The following is a 24,136-nucleotide window of genomic DNA, read 5'->3' as shown; positions in this document are numbered from 1 at the left end:
TGAACAAGGTGTTTTCCTCATCCAAGTTGCCGATGAAGATGTTGAACAGTGTGGACCCGAGGACCGAGTCCTGGGGACCCCACTGCCTACATCCCTCCATGTCTAAAAAGACCCATCTACCACCATTCTCTTGGTGCGGCTCTCTAGTCAATTTGTGACCCATCTGACTGTGTAGGCATTGACGCCACAGTTGCCTAATTTCTTAATGAGAATGGGGTGAGAGACAGTGTTGAAGGCCTTCCTATAGTCCAGAAAGACTACATCCACCACAACACCTGCATCCAAGGATTTTGTGACCTGGTTGTAGAAGGCCACCAGATTGGTCTTACAGGATCTGCCTTGAATGAACCTATGTTGGTTGCCCCTAAGCATGATCTGCCCCTGATCCCTTGCAGATGTGATCCTGGATGATTTTCTCAAAGAGCTTCCCCAGGACCGAGGTAAGACTAACGGGCCTGTAGTTTCCTGGGTCCTCCTTCCTCCCTTTTTTGAAAATGGAGACCATATTGGCCCTTTTCCAGTCCTCTGGCATCTCACCAGAGCACCATGAGTGCTCGTAAAGCCATGTCAGGGGTCCAGCAATGACTTCTGCTAATTCCCTCAGCACTTTGGGGTGGAGATCTTCAAGACCTGCTGATTTGAACACACCTAGACCCACCATAAGTTCCCTGACTAGGTCCTCGCTGACCCTGGGCCTGGCACCACCTCCCCTGGGTCCATCAGAGATCCCAGTGGAGGCGGGGGGAGGGGGGAATTCCCCAGTCCCTGCTCAAAAGGATGGAGGCAAAGAAATTGTTAAAGAGATTAGCTTTGTTTTCTGGTGTGACCACCAGATTTCCTAACTTATCCTGCAGAGTCCCTAAGTTACCTGGTACCTTCTTTTTACCCCCATGTATTTAAAAAAAGGACTTCTTGTTATCCTTGATCTGGGTCCCTAGTTCCAGTTCCATCTCCACCTTAGCCTTACTAACAGCCCCCCTACAGTCTTGAGCAACAGAAATATAATCCTCCTTGGTGATGGCCCCTCCCTGCCATTGGATGCACATCTGCTTTTTAGCTTTGAGATGTTCGTGGATGCTTTTGGTGAGCCATGGGGGCTTTTGAGCTCTCCTGCCCGCTTTGATCCACATGGGGATTGTCACCCTTTGGGCTTGTAGGATTGTCTCCTTAAGGAATGACCACTCTTCCTGGACTCCCAACTCCCCTCCCCTCTGGAACCATAGTGCCTCCCTGACTAGTCTTCTTACATCATTGAAATCCATCCTCCTGAAGTCTAGGGTTGTTGCCTTGCTGCAGGCCTTTGACACCCTGAACTGGATGGTGAATTCCAGCAGGCAATGATCGCTGTCGCCCAGGTAGTCGAGAACCCGTAGTCCACTCACCAGGTCTTCGCCCGTGGCCAGGACCAGGTCCAACAAGGCATTTTCCCCGGTGGGACTGTGCACCTCCTGAGTTAAATGGAGGTCCTGTAACTCAGCTAGGAACCTACATGAGCGATCAGACCTGGCTGACTGCTCTTCCCAGCAGATTTCCAGATAGTTTAGGTCACCGTGATGACCACATCCCTTGACTTAACTGCCTCCATGAACTGACCTGGTCTAGCTCTTCCCTCTGGTTGGGTGGCCTGTAGTAAACCCCTACTTAAACCCCTAGTTAAATCCCTTTCCCCTGATCCCCTTGTATATGGACCCAGAGCACTTCAGTCTGCCTCTCCTCTGACCCAGTGCTGTTCATTGAGGATGTGTATTGCTCTTTGACCTAGAGCGCCACACCTCCACGCTTCCTCCCTGTTCTATCCCTCCTGTACAGCCTATAGTCCCTGATGTTTACCACCCAGTTATGTGTCAGATCCCACCAAGTTTCAGTGAGCCCCACTATGTCCAGGTTAGTGTTAGCTCATAGTATGGGGAACAAGCAGGAGGAACTTGTCCTCCTTGTTCCCCATACTATGAGCATTAGTGCAGAGGCATTTAAGGCCTCCTGAAGGTGCATGCACTGCCCCCTAATCCCAGGACTATTTGGGCCCCTGTCTCTTACCTGGGTATTTCTTGTGCTCGTTGCCTGTCTTGGCTGGGCTGTTCTTGTGGGTGGCTCTTTGTTAAGTGTTCTGTGGCTCCCTCCGTCCTCAACTTCCCCTTCCCCTAATGAGCCTAGTTTAAAGCCCGCCAGAGGAGATCAGCCAGCCTGAAAGAGAACACATGCTTACCTTTGAGGGAGAGGTGGAGCCCAACCCACCCAAGCATGTCTCTCATCCTGAAGATACATAAATATGATATGTATCTCTTGTCACAGTGTGATACATAAACCTGAACTTGACTTAAATGGGACATTTCTAATACTGATAGCAGAATATCTTCCACAACTAGGAAGTAATTGGACAAAATTTACCCAGCTTATTAGGCATGCTTTGCAGTCATGCTGCATGCTTGTGCTGTTATGGTTACACTGCTAGAAGTACTCAGTACTAGCCTAATTTAAGGCTAATTTAGATGCATCTGATTTAATAGTTCTTAACATTTTTAGACTCAAGGCACCTCTTGGAAAATGCCAGTCCTTAGGTTTCACTTGTTTGTTTGTTTTTTTCACAACAAAAAACCCAGCAATTCTTCTGAGTTACAAGGAACTCAGAAAAACTGCAACAGAGCATATAGGTACAACTATCATGCAACACCCCATGGCACCCTTAAAAGGATTTCAAGGTGCCCCAGGAAGCTGTTGCACCCTGCCTGAGAATCCCCTAACTGAAATGAAGTTATATGTTGGGTGGGAGGAGCTCAGCAAAAATGCAACTCATATTAAAAGTAGGAATTAGATAGTTGCATCTTAAGCAACTGCTTTGAACATGTAGGCATATGTTTTGTTATTTTTATCAGTTATTGTTCACTTTGGATTTCATACACAAATCCTAATGATAACATTTGTATAAAAACCCGTGTTTCATTGAAATATTCGGTTTTCCTGTAGACAAGTCAGTTTTATTACAATTTATGAGACTGTGTTGGCATTGCAGTGTCCCGAAATTAATCACTGCTTAAAGCAGTTATGAGCTGCTGCTTACCTAAGTACAGAATATTATTTGCTCATCTCTTGGACACACTCATCATTCTTGGAAAAGAAACATTTCTAATATACTAGAAGTTCCATTTAAGGCACCTGTAGCAGGGCACTAAGGTGCCTGCTACTGACAAGCAGTAATATAGGCTCAGCTGCCAGTCACTAGGGCAGCACAGGTGTGGGTTTGCCAAGACAACCAGTCTGGTCAGCTGAGCAGAAGGGGGCAGGGCCTGGCTTATATAAATGGCCTAGGCTGAGACCAGAGTCAGTTCCCCTTTGGCAGCCAAAGAAGCTGGAGCTCTGCTGGAGCAAGCAGGGCAGAGAAGCCTGATGGTCTGGGCATCTGCTTGATGGTACTGGGAGGAGGAAACCCTAGCAGGGATATATATGAATGTTAGTCAGGCAGCTTGGAATTTGTGTTGGAACACAGGAGTGGTAGTTTTCTGTTTTGGTTGTTTTGTTATTACACCGGAGAACCAGGTGAGGCTGTAGGGGTTGGAGGAGGCCTCATAGGAGCTCCCCAGTAGTGTGGGGGTTCCTGGCACCGGCGAGGGTGCTGCATTTTGGGGTGTCCTGACCCTGGCCCCAGTGTGGGCAGTATTGGGAGGAGCCTAGTGTGGGTGCAGGAGAGAAGCCCCAGTGGGGTGCAAGACCCGGAAAGGGGGTCTTGAGGCCAGGCACGGCTGCGGCCACCTGAGCCTCAATGGTAAGGAGCCCAGTGGGTGTGAGACCCGGGAAAGGGGTCTGGGGGCCAGGCACAGCTACGGCCACCTGAACCTCGATTGCGGGGAATCAAAAGGCAAGGCACCAGTGTGGGCAGGGGAGCGCGAGGCAAGGCCCCAGTGCGAGCACTTGGTATAAAGGCAAGCCCAGGGAGGGCAATTGGTATATAGGCAAAGCCCCAGTGTGGGCGGAGATCGCGAGGCAAGGCCCCGGTGTGGGCTGTGAGAATGTGGCAGAAGCCAGGAGGCGCCCGCGAGGGCGCAGGCGGGCAACTAGACAGAGCCCCGATACATGAAGACACCGTGCCAAGGAGGGCAAGAAGGCAACCTCCCTTTAACAGTATTTACCAGCAAAGACGTGGCGGGCGAGATACAGAGGGTGTATTTGGACCCAATTTGGCATGGTAGGTAGGGGCACTAGGGGAGTTCACGGCACCCCTAGGTCTCGTCCTGCCACAGCACCACTCTGAACTGCAGGTGGAGTGCCTAATGGGATCTTTTAAAAAACATTTTGCCTTGAGTAAGCACTATATTTTGTGGAGCCTGAAAAGAGCATGTACTCTGTGCCATCCTTGAAGAAGATCTTGTGGATATACTGTCTTCTGTGACTAAGAAGCTTTATTGGTTAGAATATAGTGGTAGAGAGAGCCACGGTTATGCCTATTACTGGTTACCATATTGACTCAAATACAAGATGAGAATTTTTTTTCTCTAGTCAGTATGGTAGGGGGATGGACCTTCATCTTACATTTGTATAAAAGTAAACCTTAGGCAAGTTTTTGAATGCAAGACACTCTTCATCATGTCCTGACCTGATGAATTCAGCTCAGGACCGGATGAAGAGTCTTGTATTTACAAGCTTGTTTAAGTTAAATGCATTAAACACATTGTCTATCATTAAGCTGTTGTCAAAAATAGCATGTGCTCAGTAATGGAAACCAAGTATGAAGCTGACTAAATTCAGCCAACACAGGGCATGACTATAAAACACATGGCCGATATTGGGCAAACATGCTAATAGGAGCTTACTGCAAGGATAGATTAGAGCAGTCATCTGAATAAGATATATGGTAGTGTCTATTAAGCATAGTCCCCTTCAGCTCTGACTTTTTCAAGTTATTGGTGAGCCACTACATTGCATACATTTTGACTTCCTTTTCACTCCCACAGCTGAGCTGTGCCTTTCTCTCTCATTTCCAATGATTCTCATTTCTTTACTAGCTTTAAATATCTGACAAACATCACCAGTTGTTTCTTTAGTCCTGTAGTCATTAGAATTAAATGTACATCTCTTTAAAGATTCATAAAATCTAGACTTGAGCACCTTAACTGTTCATCCAGTGCTTCACTGATAGTTATTTCCACACCTGAGTTAATATTTTTAACTAGAGTTAAAAATAGTCTGCAGGGCTGTGAACTAGGAGTTATATTACCAGGAACAACTAACAGACAGCTGAATTGAAGAAGAAAGCTTAGCTTGATTAGTAGAACATCAAGACTACTAAAAAAAGAAGTAAGGGTTGTTAACATTTCTGGAATGAAGAGTTTAAAAGAAATCAAACTTATACAATGAACTATGAAGTCTATTGATTCCCTTACTGCTGCCTGAATAGAAATCCTGTGCAACTGCCAGCCAGTTAGTTTCAAACTTTGAGTGGAGCAGGAATCAAAGATGGGGCCTCTCAAGAGTTTTGGTAAGCTGTTAGAGTAGCTGGGATCACAGGGTGGAGAGGTTTAGGCAAAGCAAGTCAGTCTTTCAGGACTGAGACAGAGGCTGATGCCCTAATGGTACATAACAAATTGAGGTGCTACATGTGTTTAGTAACAGACTGATGACAGAAAAGTCTTCTGAAAGTATGATGTCCTCTGACACCTGATTCCCAGAAACACCTGATGAAGAGAAAGAACTAGCTGTTTACTCTGAAATAGTATTGATAAACTTGGCATTCCTTGTGCCATTTCATTTTATAGACAGAGGATTTCAAAGACTGGGAATGCCTATATGATACCTCATATTAATGCAAGTGAAAAAGTTAACATTTGATGTTTAAAATAAAGCCCTGTGTTTATCAATCTTTATTAAGCACCTAGTTTAAAGTTAATTGATAACACCTTTATTTGAAAGTCATGTATTATTGTGACTTGTTTTAAATCAGAGTCCGTCTGACTACTTAGACAGAATGTTTTGTTATGGTAAACTCTGACATGACATACTGTCCTTATGTTTCATTTCTTCCCTTACACTATATCAAATATAAATACCTTGGAAAATGTTGCATTTCTTATTGCCTTTCATAGTATTAAGTTGCACTTCGGTTTAAAAGACTCAAATACAAAATGGTGAAACTAGAAAACTAGAAATTTGCTAGTTCCATTTTTGGCACATTTTGACAGAATATAGCCACTGTATAATTTGTTTCTGAAAAAGAATGCAGAAGTTCTTTTTATATGTCTGTGTTCTGTGCTTGAGCTTTTGGGAAGATAATTGTTACATACAAACTACATATACATCTTTATTTAATCTTATAAAATAATGATCTGGTTTGGTAGAATTGACAAGACAAAATTTGAACTCTATCTTCCACATTTGGAAATAAGGAAGGATCTTTTGATTATACATAATAAAGCTGTTATAACAAAAAAGGAAAAGTATGTGTCATTACCTACTAAGTATATGCCTATATTTTAATTATTAGTTTTATTTACATAGAGAGCTACTACTTTGCATAGCATAATTTTTAATAGTCTGCACATCACATTTTCAAATTAAATATTTAATCTCATATTATAATCACTTCCTAGTTTTTCTAACACTAGTTTTCAATGTAATAAAAAAGATCAAAGAAATTGTTTAAGGTTTTCTGACCTTTTATGATGTTAGCAATTTAATAGATGTAAAAACTTGTATTAGCACTTTGTATGCTTGAATAATACATGTATGTATCTTGTACTTTGAATATTAAGTTAATCTGCCTAAACTCTCTAAATGACTTCAGTTCTTGCACTGACCTTTAAGAGGCCAAACTCACATATGAGTTTGACTCCATTTAAGTAATTGAAATAAATAGGGTCCAGGTCTTTTGCTAAAATAGACCATAACCTGATTAATGATAAGGTAGGAAATTGGAGTAGTGTTAATTTACAACTGCGTCTCACAAGGACCTCACAGAAAATGAAAGCATTGGAAATTATTCATAAAATCTAGAAAAAGTCTGCTCTGAAAGCCCCAAAAAACCCTTTGAAAGAAAAGAAAGCATACAAAATTAAAAATGTGTATCAATGTTTTAATTGAAAATGTTTGCCATAAAACAATATATGCAGGCGCTGATGTGGTCTAACATGGATGTGTAAGGCCTGGATTTATAATTCATTACAGATAAAAAGTAAACAGTAAATTTTCTCACAATTGTGTTCAAGGACAGAATTTGCTTTGTTGAACAATTCATCATTTAATGAGAATATTTTCTTAGCATGCTCTATCCAAAGTTTTTAAAGAGCTATGTTCCTAAAGAATGGTAAGGTTCCCAAACAAGCATTCAAAGGATAGTGTCTTAATTTAGGTTGCCCACCTACCTTAAATTGGCCCACTTTTATGCATCTATTAGGTATGTGCCTGATTATTCTTAATTCTGGCATTTCTTAACTTCTGAGTGCTTTACTCTTTACATTTTATCTTTTAATATGAGAGACAATGACTTTTTTGAACTATCTGTAGAGTTGGGAGAGAGTCACATAACTGGCACCAAGAAGCTTGTTTAAACCTGTGACAGAGCATATTTGTGTGCCTGTCACTGTAAGAGCCAGAGTGGGCATCAGGGCAGCTGGCCGGTGGGAGCCAGAGTAACAAGCCAGTCACATGACCACAGGAGGGCTCTGGGACTGGTGGAGGGGCCTGAGCAGCCTCCCAGGGTCTCAGGGCTAAGGCAGCGGAGAGACACTCCCCAGCTCAGTGGCTGCTCAGGAACACCTTGGTGGTAAGGGCATGAGCTATGGGAATGGCAGGAGGCTCCTGGTACTGGGTATAACTGAAAATTGCACCCAACTGGGGAAGAATGGGCTGGTGGGACTGCCTGCGGTGGGGTAGTTCCCCAGAAATGCCTGACCAATTGCCTCCCCAGTGAAAAGCAGGTAGGGGTATCTTATAACCCCAGCCCCCACTACCCAGTGGGTCACAGACCAGATAGTGGGGTCAGGCACACCTGTTGAGAGGCATCTGAGCCTAGGGGGATGTAAGACCTTGGGGCCCCCAGTATAGGGGGCTGAGTTGGGGCCAGGCAAACCCAGGGAGTGGCACTTGAGCCAAAGGGGTGTAAGACCCTGAGGCCCCAACATCGGGCCAGAGCACTGGTCCCAGTTAGGGAGTGGAGGAAAAGAACTGGCTGCATAGAGCAGGGCTGCGATGGAGGCCTGAAGGGTATGCAGTCCTGGTGTGTGCAGAGTAGGGTTGCAAGGAAGAGCTGCACTAAAGTGAGTTAGTGAGTGAGCCCCAGGGAGGGGAGTAAGTTGTTGCCCTAGAGAGGGGTCAAAGAAGAAGTTAGGCCAGAGGCAGAGCTGATCCTTAGTGAGAGGTCATGCAGTGCACAGCTGAGGATACCTGGGCAAGCAGAGCCAAATCCGAGGGTGCCAGGGAAATCATAGTGGGTAGTTTTGCGCAGTGTAGCGGCACTGTGATGACAAGCTCTAGGGGGGAGTGACAATTCCAGTAAGACCCTGGATCATGGCTCATTGTGAGGCACTGTGCCAATGGAGGCGATCTGTGAGGTATGGGACACAGTAAGGGAAGGTTGGAGTTATATGTAAACCCCTTTGCATTGGGGCATTAAAAAGTGCAGCCTCCCACTTATTACATCAGGTTAATCCCAACAAGTCATGACAGATGAGAACTGCCCTAGGTGGATGGGCAGCTAGTGTGGTGACCGGCTACAGGTAGGCTCCTTCATCACAATCCCTCCCAAACGACACTGTTGGTTCAATAAAAGATCTCTCTGACAAAAATCTGCTTCTTTTGTGATTTTTTTTTTTGGACTATCACAGCTACAGCATTACCCTATCACATATTTGTTATTTATATTGCGAATGTGTGTATGCACAGTTTTCCAGTGAGTTTCACAGATGTTTATGGGAAGCAGAAGAATAATCTCAAAGATTTCTTTTCAGGTTCTGGAGTAGTGTGTGCTCAGCTGGTTACAGGCTCTTCGTCCTTGACTCTAACCCTTTCCTCTCTATTCTCACTAGTCTCCCTCTTCTACTTCTAGCCTTCATTTGAGTCTTTCCACCCAGATTCTATGCCTGTTTTATATCCAGAATTCATTTAAATAATACTTAACTGGAAGTCAGGTCAACATATACTTTATTCCTAAAGAGAAAATAAATGATTGGTGTGTACCTGTAAGAAGAGGAAACTATAACTTGGATTATAGAAAGCAGTGAAAAAAAATAAGAGCTGGAGATGCATCAAGAATTTCATTTCTGATATTTTTTTTCTGTTCAGAAGGGGAGGAAATAATTGATTTTCAATTTTAGAGCCATCTATTTCAGATGAAAATGAAACAAAACAAAGAAACACAACATAAACAATCCAAATCAATAGATAACCTAATTAAGCCTTTAACGACATACGTAATTATTATTTTTAAAATCTAAAATAATCTTTGGCTGCTTCGTTGCCCAGATAAATATAGCATTAAAGCCACAAGACTTTGTAATTTTGCATTTATAATTTAATTTACACATAATGGAAATCTTTATAGAAATTTCATAGCCACTTTTAAAGGGATAAAAATAAATGCATTATATCCTTTACTGAATTTGGGAAATTATGGAAATATAATGCAAATGTAATGGATTCAGGAGCCACTTAAGAATTTACCTTTGCAATTTTATCATTCAGTATAAAACTATTTGACAGGCTTTTGCAAAACTCCTCATCATACCTGAACTTTATGTAAATAAAAATGCATAAAGCAAGACCTAAACATAATAGATACTTAGGTACTTTTATTTCAGATTATTCTCTAAAACACATTCAGCATTACTCTTGTTAGGGAAAGCATAAGGGGTATAATATACTTTCCAAAGAAATGTGTATTGTGTCTGTGTACAAACATTACATTTCTACTGGGAGAATCACCATTATTTTTTTTTTTTTGCCATTTGTTGGAGAACTTAAGAGGAGACAATGAATGACATAAATTCAAATATCACTTTTAAACTTGTGATATTTCCAAGCCTATTGGGTGAGACAATACTTGTATGTAGTCTTCACAAGTAATCTCCCATTTCACTGAAGTGAAAAAAAAATCTGGGAGAGAAAAGAAGGTGCAGTTGACTTCTACAGATAATATGTGCAAATGTGGTAGTGTTTTAATCCATGATTGTGAGATGCTGATACAGCAACAGAAAATCCCCAGTTCTGACAGAAAGAATGCAGCTATTCTTAAGAGATGCTCACAATTCCAGATGAAATCAGGATTGCATTCTTGTCAAACAACTGTCAGTCAATAGCAAATGATGGCTTTTTATTAGCATGTTAGGGATTCTGGCTTTTTTTTTTATACAAAAAGCCTTGACTTCCATGGAATGAGCTGCATAAATAAGTTTGCAGTGATTTGACTCCAGAAGTGTACCACTATGTCAAAACTTGCCTTTTCCTATGATTTTTTATTTCAATTACTTCATAAGCCATTTCTTTACTACCAATAATTATGACTTATTGCAAATACTTATGAATTTATGGTAACTATGAATCTTTCTATAGCTTTTGCAATGATATCAATTTAACTGGAGGAAATTGTTGAAATCATGCTGACATTTGGCATTGCAAGCTTCAGGCCAATTTGAAATAAAGCAGCAGCAGCATAAAATTTTACACACACACAGTTATGAAAGGAATAGAGTAAAAGATCTCTACTTAAGTGCATAGGTTACAAATACTGCTCAAAATATTTCATGTCCTGGATTCTTTTGTACCATTGCTTCTGCTGCACTAAATCTGACTTGATTTCCTGTGCAGATCAACACCTGGATTCAGGAAATTCTTGTTGAACAGCTCCTCATGAGAGCAAAACTGAAGGCCTACTGAGCAAAACGGAGCTAACTCTGTTGGTACAGAAAGAAGGGTGGATGGTTTATCAATATAATTTTGGGTTACTCTAACCACTTCAGACAAGGTTCTTTGGGTGAATCAGATGTCTTAGACCAACCTAATTAGTTGGAAAACAATTTTTAAGCAAGCTTTCGGGTTCAAAAACCCTTCGTTAGGCTAAGGAAGTTTCAGCATTTCTTCAGCCTGACGAAGGCTTTTTGAACCCAAAAGCTTGCTTAAAATTTGTTTTCCAGTTATTTAGGTTGGTCTAATAAAAGGCATCAGATTCACCCAAAGAGCCTTGTCTGCCTGTGTCCTTAGACCAACATGCCTACAACCTACCCCGCTAACCATTTCATACATTGTTGTTAAATTTCCCAAATTATTTCAGGAAAAATAAATATCAGCATTTCCAAAAGTTGAAATTACTTATCAGGTTGAATGTTACTTCAATTCTATTAAAAACGGACAAAACAAAGCATTTCATCTCCGGTCTAAAAAAGCATTTAGTTACATTCTAATAACCCTTTCCACTCTCTGTGGTTTCCAGTACTGCAAAAAACAGTGAGTGTTTGGCGGGGTTGGGGCGGGGATGGGGGGCAGGAAAAGAACCCTAGTGAAATAATGGCCAGGTCCAAATGGCAGTACTATATAAACTTGTTTGGCATATTTATGTGTAGGTGTAAATGACTATATCTGGTGCACGGCTGTGGAGAATCAAACCCAGTATCTTGATCAAGCAACTATTAAGTCTTGCTAGTTGCCAACTTCACCACTGAATAGTTTTATTGTACCTTTTGCCACCATCCCAGTTTTGCCTTTTTTGTTGACTGAGATGACCTTCAAAAAAGAGATTTGTGTCTTCTGTTGATTACAGAGTACCTTTGTTATTTGTATTTTTAATGATACTCCAGACAAGATTCTTCTGATTTACACTAATATAGGTTAGCAGTGTACCAAGCTAAAGAGAATAATGTTTGCTGACAGCACGCAAGCCAGACATTTTTAAGTACAGATTGGACTTGTACCTCCTTCTGATCTTTTGGCACCTGCTAATCCAAAAATCAAACCAAAGCAGTAAATGACATGGGGGGGAAGGTTTTAGCTTTTTCTCCTTAATCATTTTGTTTTTTATGCACAGGTGTTGATCTGAACTCCCTGCGGCAGATGAAAAGTCAGAGGCCTATGACAATGCTCAGAGACATTAGACAACTCATAGGAAATGGTGGGAGTGTGAATCAAAAGAATGATGAAGGAGTAACACTGGTAAGTTGGGTCTCACTTATTAATTAAGGTCTGAGGCCTGTGAATAAAGTGTATAAATGTGATAAAATCAAACTGAAAGTACAAAAATGTTTACAAGGTTCAGGTCCAAAGCTTTGATTCTACTGTATGTTCTTTGCTTCAGAAAAGCTCTGTGCAGGCCTGTATTTGTTCACAAAAAACCCAGTATCTCTGAATCATCACATTTAATTTCAGATTTTTAAATATATTTGATATCTTTAAATAACCATTAGTTAAGACTATAATTGAACAAGTGAGCAGCAGCATGGGTACAGCTATGAAATAACCTTCAGCAGTGTAGAAATACACAGTGAATCAGTTATGTTATTAAATTATGTTTCTTTAAAGACATGGAATCTTAGAGCTTAACTCAGATTAGCTACTGAGTTAAACCATTTGATCCCCATGATCCTAACTGACTTGAAAGTGAGTGCCTTTGTTGAATTAAAACCTGTTTTCTTTGCCATCACTTATATAGAAACTTAATTCTCTTGTCATTGGAGCTGCCAGGTATTTGAAGGGTACCACAGATTTTCTAAAGAATCTAGGATTCATGACAAGCTTCCAGCAAACCCCATATTAGCTGCTATGTATGTTACGTCTCTTTTACACCAGCATTCCCTCTAAGGACAGATTATAAGCCATAAGAAACATTATCCCTGACAATAATGCTGTTTCTTTTTCTTTTTCACTTTCTTGCTTTGTCTTCCAAAAAATATTTCATTTTTGCAGACTCCTCATGCCTAGAAATGAATGGCAGTGCTATGGGCACACACATACTCCCTCCCCCAGGGGGCATAAGCCAGTATATTTGTGACAGACCTTGAAGGCCTCTTCCTTAACAGGTGGCCTCTCCTCCCTAGCATACCAATGACATCTTCATTATATGAACGAACGGGAAGGAATTAGAAATAGAGAAATTCTATTGGGACTTTAACCACTTCAACCCTTCCATGAAACTGGCTCTTGAATATGCCACCCACAGTACTCATTCTTGGCCACCATGGTAACATTTTCCACTGGTCACATCACTATCACATTGTATTGGAAATTAACCAACAGGTACAGTACCTCCATGCCACCAGTTTTCATCACACCACTAAATCTGTTGTCTACTCCACATTGCAGTTACATCTGCTTTGATCCCACTCACTAAGTAATATACACCTTAAGAATCTGTAGCAGGGAATCCTACACTTAGTGTGCAATTGCAAACTCATAGCTACTCAAGTAAACATAGCCAGACTCTGACCCTGCTCTGATCTGCTACAATACCAGCCCCCAGCTTGAACATCTTGGATACATCAATGACCTCCAACCCTCCTGGACTATCTTAAGGTAGCGATGGGAAACAAGCTTGTCCTGGCCTACAGGAAGCCCCCCAACCTCAAGCAGTGTCTCTCCAGCAACAGGCTACCTAACTTCTCTTCTTACCAAGGCCTTGCAACAGACCCAGATGCCAACTGTATGTGCCACATCAACACAAACCACATCGCCACTGGATCAAAAAACATGTGTAACATCTGAAATTCATTCACCTGCTCCTCTACTGATGTTGTATTATGCCATATATATGGCCCTTGGATGTCTACATTGGATAGATTAAGCAATCCCTGTGTGAAAAAAATGAATGGACACTGATCTGACATCAATTCCAGGAGGACACAAAAGCCCATGGCAGCACACTTTAATTTCCCTCTACATGTCATCACTGACCTCAGAGTTGCTGTTCTTAAACAACACTTTTTAAAAACTGGTTTGATTGTAAAATGTAGACAGGGTATCATCCATAGGCTGGATTGTATTATGATCTGAGCAGAGATTCTGGATTTCTTATTCCATTACTTAGACTAGCTTTTTTTTAACCTTATGTTCCTCAATAAGTTAACTGCTTTGTTTCTCCCATTTGATCTCTTCAACCCACCTTCACCTCTTTCAGCAGTGCCTCCTCCTTTCTTCCCCCTTTTCTGACACTTTTTATTTAAATTATCTTATTCCTTTTTATATAGTATAACTGATCTCTGCAAGTCTATTCATAGCAAGTGACAAAGTAGTCTGTACTCTATGAAAACATATGCCTCTCTGAATGTGTCAGTCTATAAGATGCTACCATATCATGCCTTACATCTACTAAGTCAATCTAAGTAAAAAAAAAAATAAAAAAGTCTCTCTATATAGTATAGGCATATCTATAGTAGCATTTGGTTGGAGTCAGGTAGCATACAGTATTTTATTATGTATATTGCATATGTGTAACAAGCAAATCAAGCTTTAGAGACTCTATCACTTACTTTCAGATCCTGGAGAAAAGGGGTATTTTTGTTTGGACACCTTTTATTTTGGACGTTTGGTTTCTGAACTGCCTCCTTTGTCTTGCAACAAATTGATCTGCTCTTCCTCCTTTTTGTTGGTGATTTCTGTTATGTTAAAGTCTTGTCTTGTAAATGCATTTCTTCTTCCTGTTTTTTGATAAAAAGTCACCCAGTCTATGGTAGCTATATATGTATCAATGGAATCTGGCAAAGGTATTTCTGCTATAACTAATACATTTGTTTATAGTGACAATAGCAAAAATCTCACTCCTGGGTATATGTACACATGTGCTTTATTGCAGAGCTGACTAATTAACTGTGCTGTAAAGCATCATCATATATGCATACATCCCTATTAGAGTGCAGTAAACTAATTAACTCCACTGTAGGCTAGTACTGTCTAGGACAAGTAGTATCTTATGGCAGAGTACTTATGTGTCTTGAAACTCACGTGTAAACGGTGACGGGGCTACTTGCTAATTGTACTTGTAGATGCACCCCCTGTGTAAGAAATTAAACTTTTTTTATGGTGATATTATTCAAAGTCTTTATTTCATGGTTCAGAAGTAACTGGTGCTGAAATATAAGGTAATCTTGAAAAGCTGTAGCATCATGTGAATTAATAGGATTATAGCAAGTCTGTTTTTGTAAATACTGCTGTTTCCTGTGTGCTCACTCTTACAGAATATAAGTAAATTAATATATTTTATGTTCTCTGAAAGTTTTTCATGCCTGGAGCTTTTGCTAGTCATAGGTAGAAGCTGGAGACAAATAAATTCCTGTTCTATAACATCAAACATACCAAGAAGGTAAACCTATCACCATGATTGCAAGCTGCATTGGACCCATCACCAGTATATCAGAGCAGCTTAGTAAAACAGCATCTCAGGAGCAATATAACTTTCTTTCAGGTATTCAGCACACACTGCTCAGTAGCAGTTTAAACCCTGATGTGTACAGTTGAACCATTCTTATGCATCTTTGAGCCACTCTGTTGCTCTATGGAGATGCTACATGCATAATAAAGACAAAAGTTAGCCAAAAGCAAGCTGCCTAAATTGTTAACATGGTTGAAGAAATACAGGGAAAATATATATCTACATTGCTATTTAGTGTTACTGGCATTGCCACCTTCAAACCTATGCAGTCTGACCAGCTTAATGTAAGCTCCTAAATTCAACCAATATCTTCAGTCCAGCCCATCCACAGAAGCTCTACTAGACTTCAGGGACCTGAGGTCAAACCTTTCTCTGGCTCACCAGTTCTTGACATGTTAAGAACTCACCCTGGCACTGCAAGCTGCAAACACATGAAGACTGCCAGGAGCAGTTACACAAGTTTCACTCCTAATTCCCCCTTTTCCTGTCTCTGCTACCTGTAGAGCCAAACACAATAAGAGCAACAAATAGATTCCTAGAAGGTCTCTGTTTAAGGAAAAGGAAACACAATGTGCAGTAGCTACCAGTAGCAAGTGAAAAGGGAGAGAACTCCTGTTGTTTCAGCTAACTGACCTCCAGGTCAACTTTAAATAACAATGTAGACATCCTAAAAAGTACCCAATCCCAAACCCTCCTCAGGTTTGTCTGTTCATGCAGCTACTCTGGAACTGCAAAACCCTAATAGTAGGGTTACTGTGGGAGCTTATTTAGCCAGAGATTATCTCTTTTGGCTATGGAAAGGCAGTTATTTTGTAATCATTTCCCTACTGAGCTTCCTGGTTAAAGCAGCATAATTACAATGTCCTTTGCTAATATAAACAGAGGTAGAAGCCTGAATCCACAGAAGAAAACCAGTAGAAAATAAATACCTCTAAGCTATAAACTAAATCATTTCCTAACTTAAATCATTTGGGACATTCAAAGTATATGATAATAGATGCCCTTATTTTCCATGCCTAAAAACTGGAGTTCATACTGGGAATCCCTACTGCCAAATTATCCCCAATACAGTATATTTTATGTTGTACTTTCATCTAATATTTCATTTAGTTTGTAGCATTTGATTTATTCTAGGATATCTTTCCCGTTTTTATATACATATTCTGTCTGTTTTTGTATTAAATGTATTTTAATTATTGTTTTCCATCTGTAATGAAAATAATTTACAAATGTAAATGAAGATATATGGGGAGCCAGGCACTGATGCAATAAATTTCACAGTTTAACTTTCAGTTTCCAAAATCATTCAGGAACAAAAAATATTTTTTTCTGAGTTTTGTTTTTCCCCTTTCTCACCATTTTCCTTTTTATCTCAGCTCTCATACTGCCCTTTCTGCTCCCAATAAGGATAACATCTCTACCATCCTCCTTTCTTAGACCAGTTGTACTTTTAATTCTTTAAGAAAGTGAGGAGTTAAGTGGTCAAGGGGTCCTCTTCAAATCGATCAAATCTTTTATGTAATGAGGCCATACCAGTGAAAAGGAAAACATAACAGTAGTTCAAAACTATAAATGGTTTTCTTCTCTGATGAGGATTTCCCCTGCATCCCTCGTTCCAACCCAGTGAACTTACTTTCATTCTGTGCTAATGCATTAAATTTACAATGGTAAAACAGCAGCAGCTCTCATGTGGGACTTTAAAAACTGTGACAAAAGAAAATTAGGCCATAGACATGGTCTGTTGAAATTTGTGAATTTGCCTTGCTTGTGAAACTTGTGGAGATTTCTGAGACTCTGGACGGGATTAGGACTGATAAAGTTAAAAAAAAGAAGGTGTTTTGGGGAAGGGAAGGTGGAGTGGGGAGAAAACTGGGAAAAGAGAAAAGTCTGGGTGAGAATAGACTGGAATCAGTGATGATTGACTAGGATTCATGTTGTTCTGTATCTTTCTGCTCTAAATTATAAATGTTGAAAACATGTTATCTGATTTCCTGCACAGTTTGGAGAATATTGTTCTGAAACATGTTTTGCATTTCCCATTTTCATAATTTCTCTGTTTTGAAAGAACTATGCTCCCTGCCTCCCCCTTAAGTGTTTGAGGATGTTAAAACATGTATTAATCATTTATGTCCTAGATTAATGCTCTAAAATAATAAACTGCCTTTTTATTACTTGCAGCTACACATGGCCTGTGCAAATGGATATAAGGATGTGGTATCCTTGATACTCGATCATGGAGCTGATCTCAATGTAGTGGATAATTGGTACTGGACCCCTCTGCATTTAGCTGCAAAATATGGGCAGGTAGGGTATGATTTTTCCATGGTTTTCAGTGGATGATGCAATAGTAAACATGTTCCAGTTAAAGGCTTTGTTGTATTTTAAATATAAAAAAACCATACTGAATATTTTTGTATTGTAAAGAGGCGTAAAATAATAGAAACCACTGGAAGATAAGCATCACAAGATTGCCAACCTGATAGAGCTCATTAAATAACAATCTACTGCTATCCATATACACTTTAGCTTCACTAAAAATATGACTTGTGTTGAGATTTTGAAAGAGACAAAGCAAACATTATTGTTTTATATTCTTTTGGAAATATCTTACTTTGACAGAGGCCAGATTTAGCCAGTTCATCCACATAAAGGTACAGGACAAGGACTGTCCAGGAGGGGGCCCAAAATACTCTACTGTTGCCCTCTAAGGTTAAGCACACATAGTCAAAAAGCCTGAAGCTGAATTGATTCAGTCTTCGTAGGTAAGTATAAGTTGCATAGATTGAAGCTTTTGATTCCAGGAATGCAGCCAGATACCTGCAGTGGTTCTGGCCAGAATTTGGGGTGGTGTGTGTGTGGTGGGGGGTGTTGCTGAGCATATGTCCCTGCTCAGCTGGAACAGATAGCTTTGGGCCAGGCTAGCCTGTGTACCCTGTAGGAGGGAGATGGGGAGGATGGTTGGTTTTGCTGGGGAAGTGCAAAGTATCATGGAGCTGGGGAACTGTTAGCACCACTTTAATATTTGTCTTTTCCAGCATTTGGACAAATCATGCTTCATGGTGGCATGGAGTCAATGTAGTCATGTTCTGGTGCCTCTTAGTTTTTGTAGTTTCGGTTAGTAGATGCTTCTAAAACTTTAGGGCTAAGGTACCCAATCTGTAAAATGAGGGTAATGCTATTAACCTGTTTCAAGGTAATGCTGTGAGGAATAAATAGTTTACATTTATAGAGGATATTGGAGAAATTAAATTCTGTAAGAAAGAAAAGATGTGGAAGTATTTGAAAAAGAAACCACAAGATTGGTATTACTAAAGATCACCATAGGGAAGTAGGGCTGGAAGAGACCCTACAAGTTCATTTAGTTCAGCCCCTTTATCAAGGTAGGATTATCCTTGATTAAACCATGCCAACCAGGTGTCTGTCTAACCTGCTCTTGAAAATTTCTAGGGGTAGAAATACCACATATTCTCTAGGTAGCCTGTTCCAATGCTTGACCAGCCTCATAGTAAGAAAGCTCCTCCTAAACTTCAACCTAAATTTCCTATGCTACATCTTGAGCCCAATCTCCTAGTTTTGTCCCCTATAACCACAGAGAATCAATGGTTCAGTACATCAATTCTGGGGCCATCTCTATTCAGTTTGATAGAACAATTTATGCAACTAATTCTACTACTTATATAACTAAATCTATGACTTATGAGGTGTAGATGTTGATATTAGAGACATAAAGAATTTGTTCTTTATGATGGGCTTAATTTATTTGAAATAGTCTACTAGTTTTTAGGCTGGGAAAGCTAGAGAGAGTAGGCTGAGAAGATATGAGGCTTTTAAAAATTATTTTTAGAGGTTCTCCTATTTAAGTCTATGCATCCAGGACTAGATATCAGGACCACATTTTAAGTACCCTTTCATATTCACAAAATGCAAATAGGATAACTTGTAACAATACAGTTCAAATCATTATCATAAATGTGTAAAAGTTTTGAATTACCAAGTTACAAAACTTAATTAGTGTGTCTGCTTACATAATTTATTTTCACTTTTATAAAAATATTTAAGAAGCTATGTTGCTTAAATTACACATTAATTAGTATACTAACCATGTCTCCTTATGGTTTGTGTTTTCATTTTTATTATATAAATGGATTCTAACATCTGCTTTCTACTACTCAGGGAAACAAATAACGTTCTTTTGTAGGAAAATGGTAGCCAGGAAAAAATAATGAACTTGAGACAAATTGTTTTAAAATTTAAATATAAATTTTTACTTCTAAAGTACACTGTATCTGCAATTCTAAAAATGAATATTTCAAAAGCTCTGTATAATTCTATCTGAATAATTTTGTTTGATACCAGGGTTCAAAGAAAATGTAAACCCTGGAATCTACATGAATAGGTTTCCAGTGTAATTGCATGTTTTTAAAAAGATAAATTCAAAGAGAATTTTTCTTTCTTTTTTTCAAAGAGAAATTTATCACTTGATTATTTCTGAATAAATGGGGCATGAATTATGTGTATTGTGTTTGCTAACATTTATTGATTTCATTCTATTTTATTGTGTGCCATTCTTTATTTTCTGGTAACATTTTTGCCTATGTGAATTTTGTTAAAATGGCTGGGTTTTACAATCATTGAAGAAGGGAAGAGAACCTTTAAAAATATTTCTATGGATAACAAAGTAAGGATTGCAATGATCCTTTCTGCAGTGTAATAGCTGGGAGTCTGCTATAGAAGGAAAGGGAATGCAGTTGCTTGTGGAGAGCCCATGTTTTCAACAGAGCAGAGGCATGTTACAACCCAGTGTGCAGAGGGACTTGGTGGGCATATCCATTGGGTCTTCATACTGGCATATCCAATGCTGATATTTCACAGCAGCTGCTGTGGTTATTACCTCTTTGTTGCTGTGTCCAAAGAACTTTACTTCTGTTCCACACCAGAGATATAAAATATTATCCTAAGATATGGACTGATTAAACAAGTATACAGAATTAGAAAAGGGGCAGATACTTAACACTTTTTCTTTATTTTGTGCCAAGTAAAAACTAGATGGAGGTAGGTTACTTTTGAATGAAGTAGTTCCTAAGGTTCCTGGCAGAAATTACACTTAAGACATGATTGACTAGTTAAGCATGTCTCAAGTAGTAACCCAGCCATGCATTCACATGATTCATGGTGTGATAAAATAGGGAATAAGCCACAAAGTTATTACACAAAATGTGTGTAATAACTGTGTGACAAGTTCCCATTGTGCTTAAATTGAATGTGTAGCCAGGCCAGTCACCTGATTGGGGCTCCCAGCCCTAGGACCAAACTGGAGTCCAGGGCTCTGATGCCCACCTGAGACTGGGAGGTCCAGTCAGCTGACTGGCAGTTCCAACCACAGGGCTGCACTGGGGTCAAAGGCTCTGATGGGCTCACAAGGTAGGGGCTGTTTATCGGCTGACTGGCACTCCAAGTCAGGTGTGCTGGTTTGCTACTTGTTACACCAACAATAAGGGCTTGATTGAGATCTGATCCGCAACCCCACGACTCCTGCCATGCGTGTGTAGCATGGTAGGAGGAGTGATTGTTGGGCTTATGAATCAGATCATATTGCACATTTAATTGAACATCTGCCAGGGGCCTAATTTACAGACATTTAGTTTCCACACACTGGAGGAGAGAGCGGTCACACACACACAAAAAAAAAAACAGTTCCAAAGGATCAGCTGGACATATGGTAAGTTCCTTCCCACCCTTTTAAATCAATATAATTGTTTCATCTTTCCAGACGCTTATATGGATCACTGGAGCTGATATAGCCCATCTGCTTGGACTGTGTTCAATGGCAAACATTTGACTCCAAACATATACTCAGTTAAATACAATACACAGAAATTATCTTTACAGACATTAAAGAGAGAATCACAAACACAAAGCTCCCCCCCTCATTCCTTAACTGGAGAACAGATTTCCTAACTTTCACAAGATAGGTCCAAATCCAGCTTTGTTTTTCAACAGTTACATGGCATTTAAGTGGCTAACAGCTGCATATGTGGAATTGTGGGTCACTTACATAGATATTAGACTCAACTCCCCAGGAAAGTATGAAAGTCAAATGGCAAGGAGGCGGAGGGATTCTTTTGGTTTAGTAGCCCAGTAGTCAGGGCACTTTCTGAAGGACATAAAGACCCAGGTTCTAGGCCCAGTTTTCCTACAGAAGGTTTGAATCTTTCATCTCCCACTTCCTGGCAAAGTGCTCAACCAAGTGTATCCTCCACCCCTCCCTGCTGGCTCACTAGACGGTCAAGAGGAAAAGATAACTAGGACCAAGGGGAGAGAAAGCTAGATGGCATGTGGCTCAGTCAAATGGTCACTGCCACAGAAGGCAGGGAATCCTCATTTTGGCCCCTGTTCCTAATGGTGTTTCTGCATTTTGAATTTAATAGGTTTTGAATAAAATAGGTAGCAGTGAGTAGCTTCTGCCCAGGTGAGGCCCAGGCTTCAGTAGTGCTTACCTGCCTGAAGAAAAGTTAGGAAATGAATCAGTGTGTGCAACTTTACATTGTGAAAAGACCCCCAGTTTTCCCAAATACTTTTGCATTTTGATACAAAAATAGCTAAGGTATTGCTGTCTAGAGTGTTTAGTGCAAGACTCTGATCGTATACATGAAATTACTCACATAAGTTTCAGCTTTGCACAGAAAACTGAGTAGCATCCTTTTTAAAATTAGTTCCAAGCATTTATTCATTTGATCTAATGACACTACAAATGATGTCTCTGAAATAAGTGTTTATAGCCCTGTTTCAGGAAAGAACATAAGCCAGTGGAGTTCATCCTTTTAGAGCAGTGGGCCAAATGCTTGTGACTGGGCTGTACTGCAGGTCACACTATCCTCCAGTAAGAGGGGAGAGTGGAGGGAGATGCCTGCCAATGTCAGAGATGAGGGAGGGAGAGAGAAAGAGGGCTTACTTTTGGGGTGTAAAGGGGATCATCAGCACTGTGCACAGCAGAGAAGGGGACATACAAAGCTGAACTACGTGCTGCTGATCCCCTGTATTGGGGGTTGGATGTAGTTACTTTGGGGCCTGGATCCAGCTGGTGGGCCACTGGTATTAGCAAATTAATAATCCTCTATCTATTCATGACTAAAGCACTTCATTTACATTTTTTCCATAACTTTAAGTACATGTCTATGTCCCTACAATGAATAAGAATATGCTTAATGTTAAGAAGCAAAGTTTTTTGTGATATATTTTATTGGAACACCTGTGTGGTTGGGAGAGCTGTTTAACAAGCTTTCAGGCATCAGATGGTCTATATCAGGGAAGGACAAATTAAGATGACACTTAAGAATGGAACTTAAAACTCAGTTTTAATATTAAGCACGTTTAAGTGAAGAATTTTGCTAAATTATGTTAGTTATATATTTATAGTTAAGTTTTTGCTTTAGTACGTCACTGTTGTTCCTGAAAAAAAAACCACACACAATAAAAATGCACAAAGGTCCAAGGGTAGAAAATGTTTGTGGTTACAGACACATCTTATTACCTTTTTGTAGGTATGTAATAAGGTAGTTTTCTGCATGCAGATAACTTGTAGGTACTAATTTTATAACTGCAAATATTGGATGTTATAAAAGGTCTCAGAAGTTGAGGATGATTAGTAGTAGCTGTAGTTGTGTTGTGATAGCACGCAAAAGACTTTGGGGTGCAAAATAAAAACATAAGATTATGCCCTACCTACCAATATCTTTGATGAAGGACAAAGGAGGCAATACTACAGTAATATTCAGTGCAAAAAACCCCAAATATACTTTTTTGTGTGTATTGTTACTGAAAGGCACAATGTTGGATATATTTTCTTATTAATGCCATAGATCATTTACAATTTCTTAAAAGATGCATATGACCCTGGGTGTTCATAAGACATTGCAAGTAAATCATATTTAACTTTTTGTCAGTAAAGCCAGATTAGATGTGAGGGAAAATATTTCACCCAGCTGATAACCCACCAGGGCAGTTTTAATTGCAATTCTTATAATGGTTTTTTTAAAAAATATCTTTTCCCCTGAATATAAATTTATGTGCATATGCAATGATTTATTTTAAACAACTGCAAGTTTTCTTTTATGCAGTGTTTTATGGGCATCAGTAACATTTTGAGAAAAGTAATATATCACCATTGGTATAATTACAGTTGAGATACATTTGAAGATGAATAGGTGATGAATTTTGAGGAGAATTAAATTATCATGAGCAATAACATTTATTAATGGCATTTCTTAAAATTAACTGTATACATTTTACGCTATTTATAATTTCATTTTCTTGGAAAGGGTTCTGTATTGTATGTTTGCAGCTGTTTTTTTATTTAGGAGTCTCACATGGAAACTTCATGAGAGTGATAAATCTATACAATAGCAGGACACCTAACAAAATACATTTGGTTCTAGCTTGATATGCATTAATGTTTACAATGAGAATGGCAATTCCAGAGAAAGATAAACTAATATTTTAGAAACCTAGACTCTGAATGGATGAGTCAGATCAAATAGAGACAAGAGAAGCAACTCCTTTACATTTGTATGTGAAAGGTACAAAAGTGAACCCTTTATCATCTTTGCTGTGTACATAAAAACTCACACTGTTCTCTGTTTACATCAGTAGGATAACTAAGGGTGGGCAACCAAGGCATGAGCCCCAAGTGCTCAATAAAGTGGGGTGCCAAAATGGATGCATGGAACCAGAATGGAAGCAGGGGGGCTTGAGGCTCTGATTGCACAGTAGAGAGGTAAAGGAGTACCCTCCTCAGCCTCACAC

The 24,136-nt window shown here is 39.8% G+C and overlaps 1 protein-coding gene across 1 annotated transcript in view; it reads left to right on the top strand.

Moving 5' to 3' along the window:
* MYO16 (myosin XVI) overlaps positions 1-24,136 on the top strand; it is a 545,578-nt gene that overhangs the window by 152,819 nt on the left and 368,623 nt on the right. Inside the window, exons 6-7 of the mRNA XM_090022346.1 lie at positions 12,002-12,126; positions 17,513-17,638. Coding sequence (XP_089878472.1) covers positions 12,002-12,126; positions 17,513-17,638 — 251 coding nt within the window. The remainder of the gene's footprint in view (positions 1-12,001; positions 12,127-17,512; positions 17,639-24,136) is intronic.

Source organism: Crocodylus siamensis, chromosome 1 (genome assembly GCF_052110815.1).
Source record: "Crocodylus siamensis isolate JL-2025a chromosome 1, ASM5211081v1, whole genome shotgun sequence".
NCBI classification, from domain to species: Eukaryota; Metazoa; Chordata; order Crocodylia; family Crocodylidae; genus Crocodylus; species Crocodylus siamensis.
This window is presented reverse-complemented; position numbering and strand designations above follow the sequence as displayed.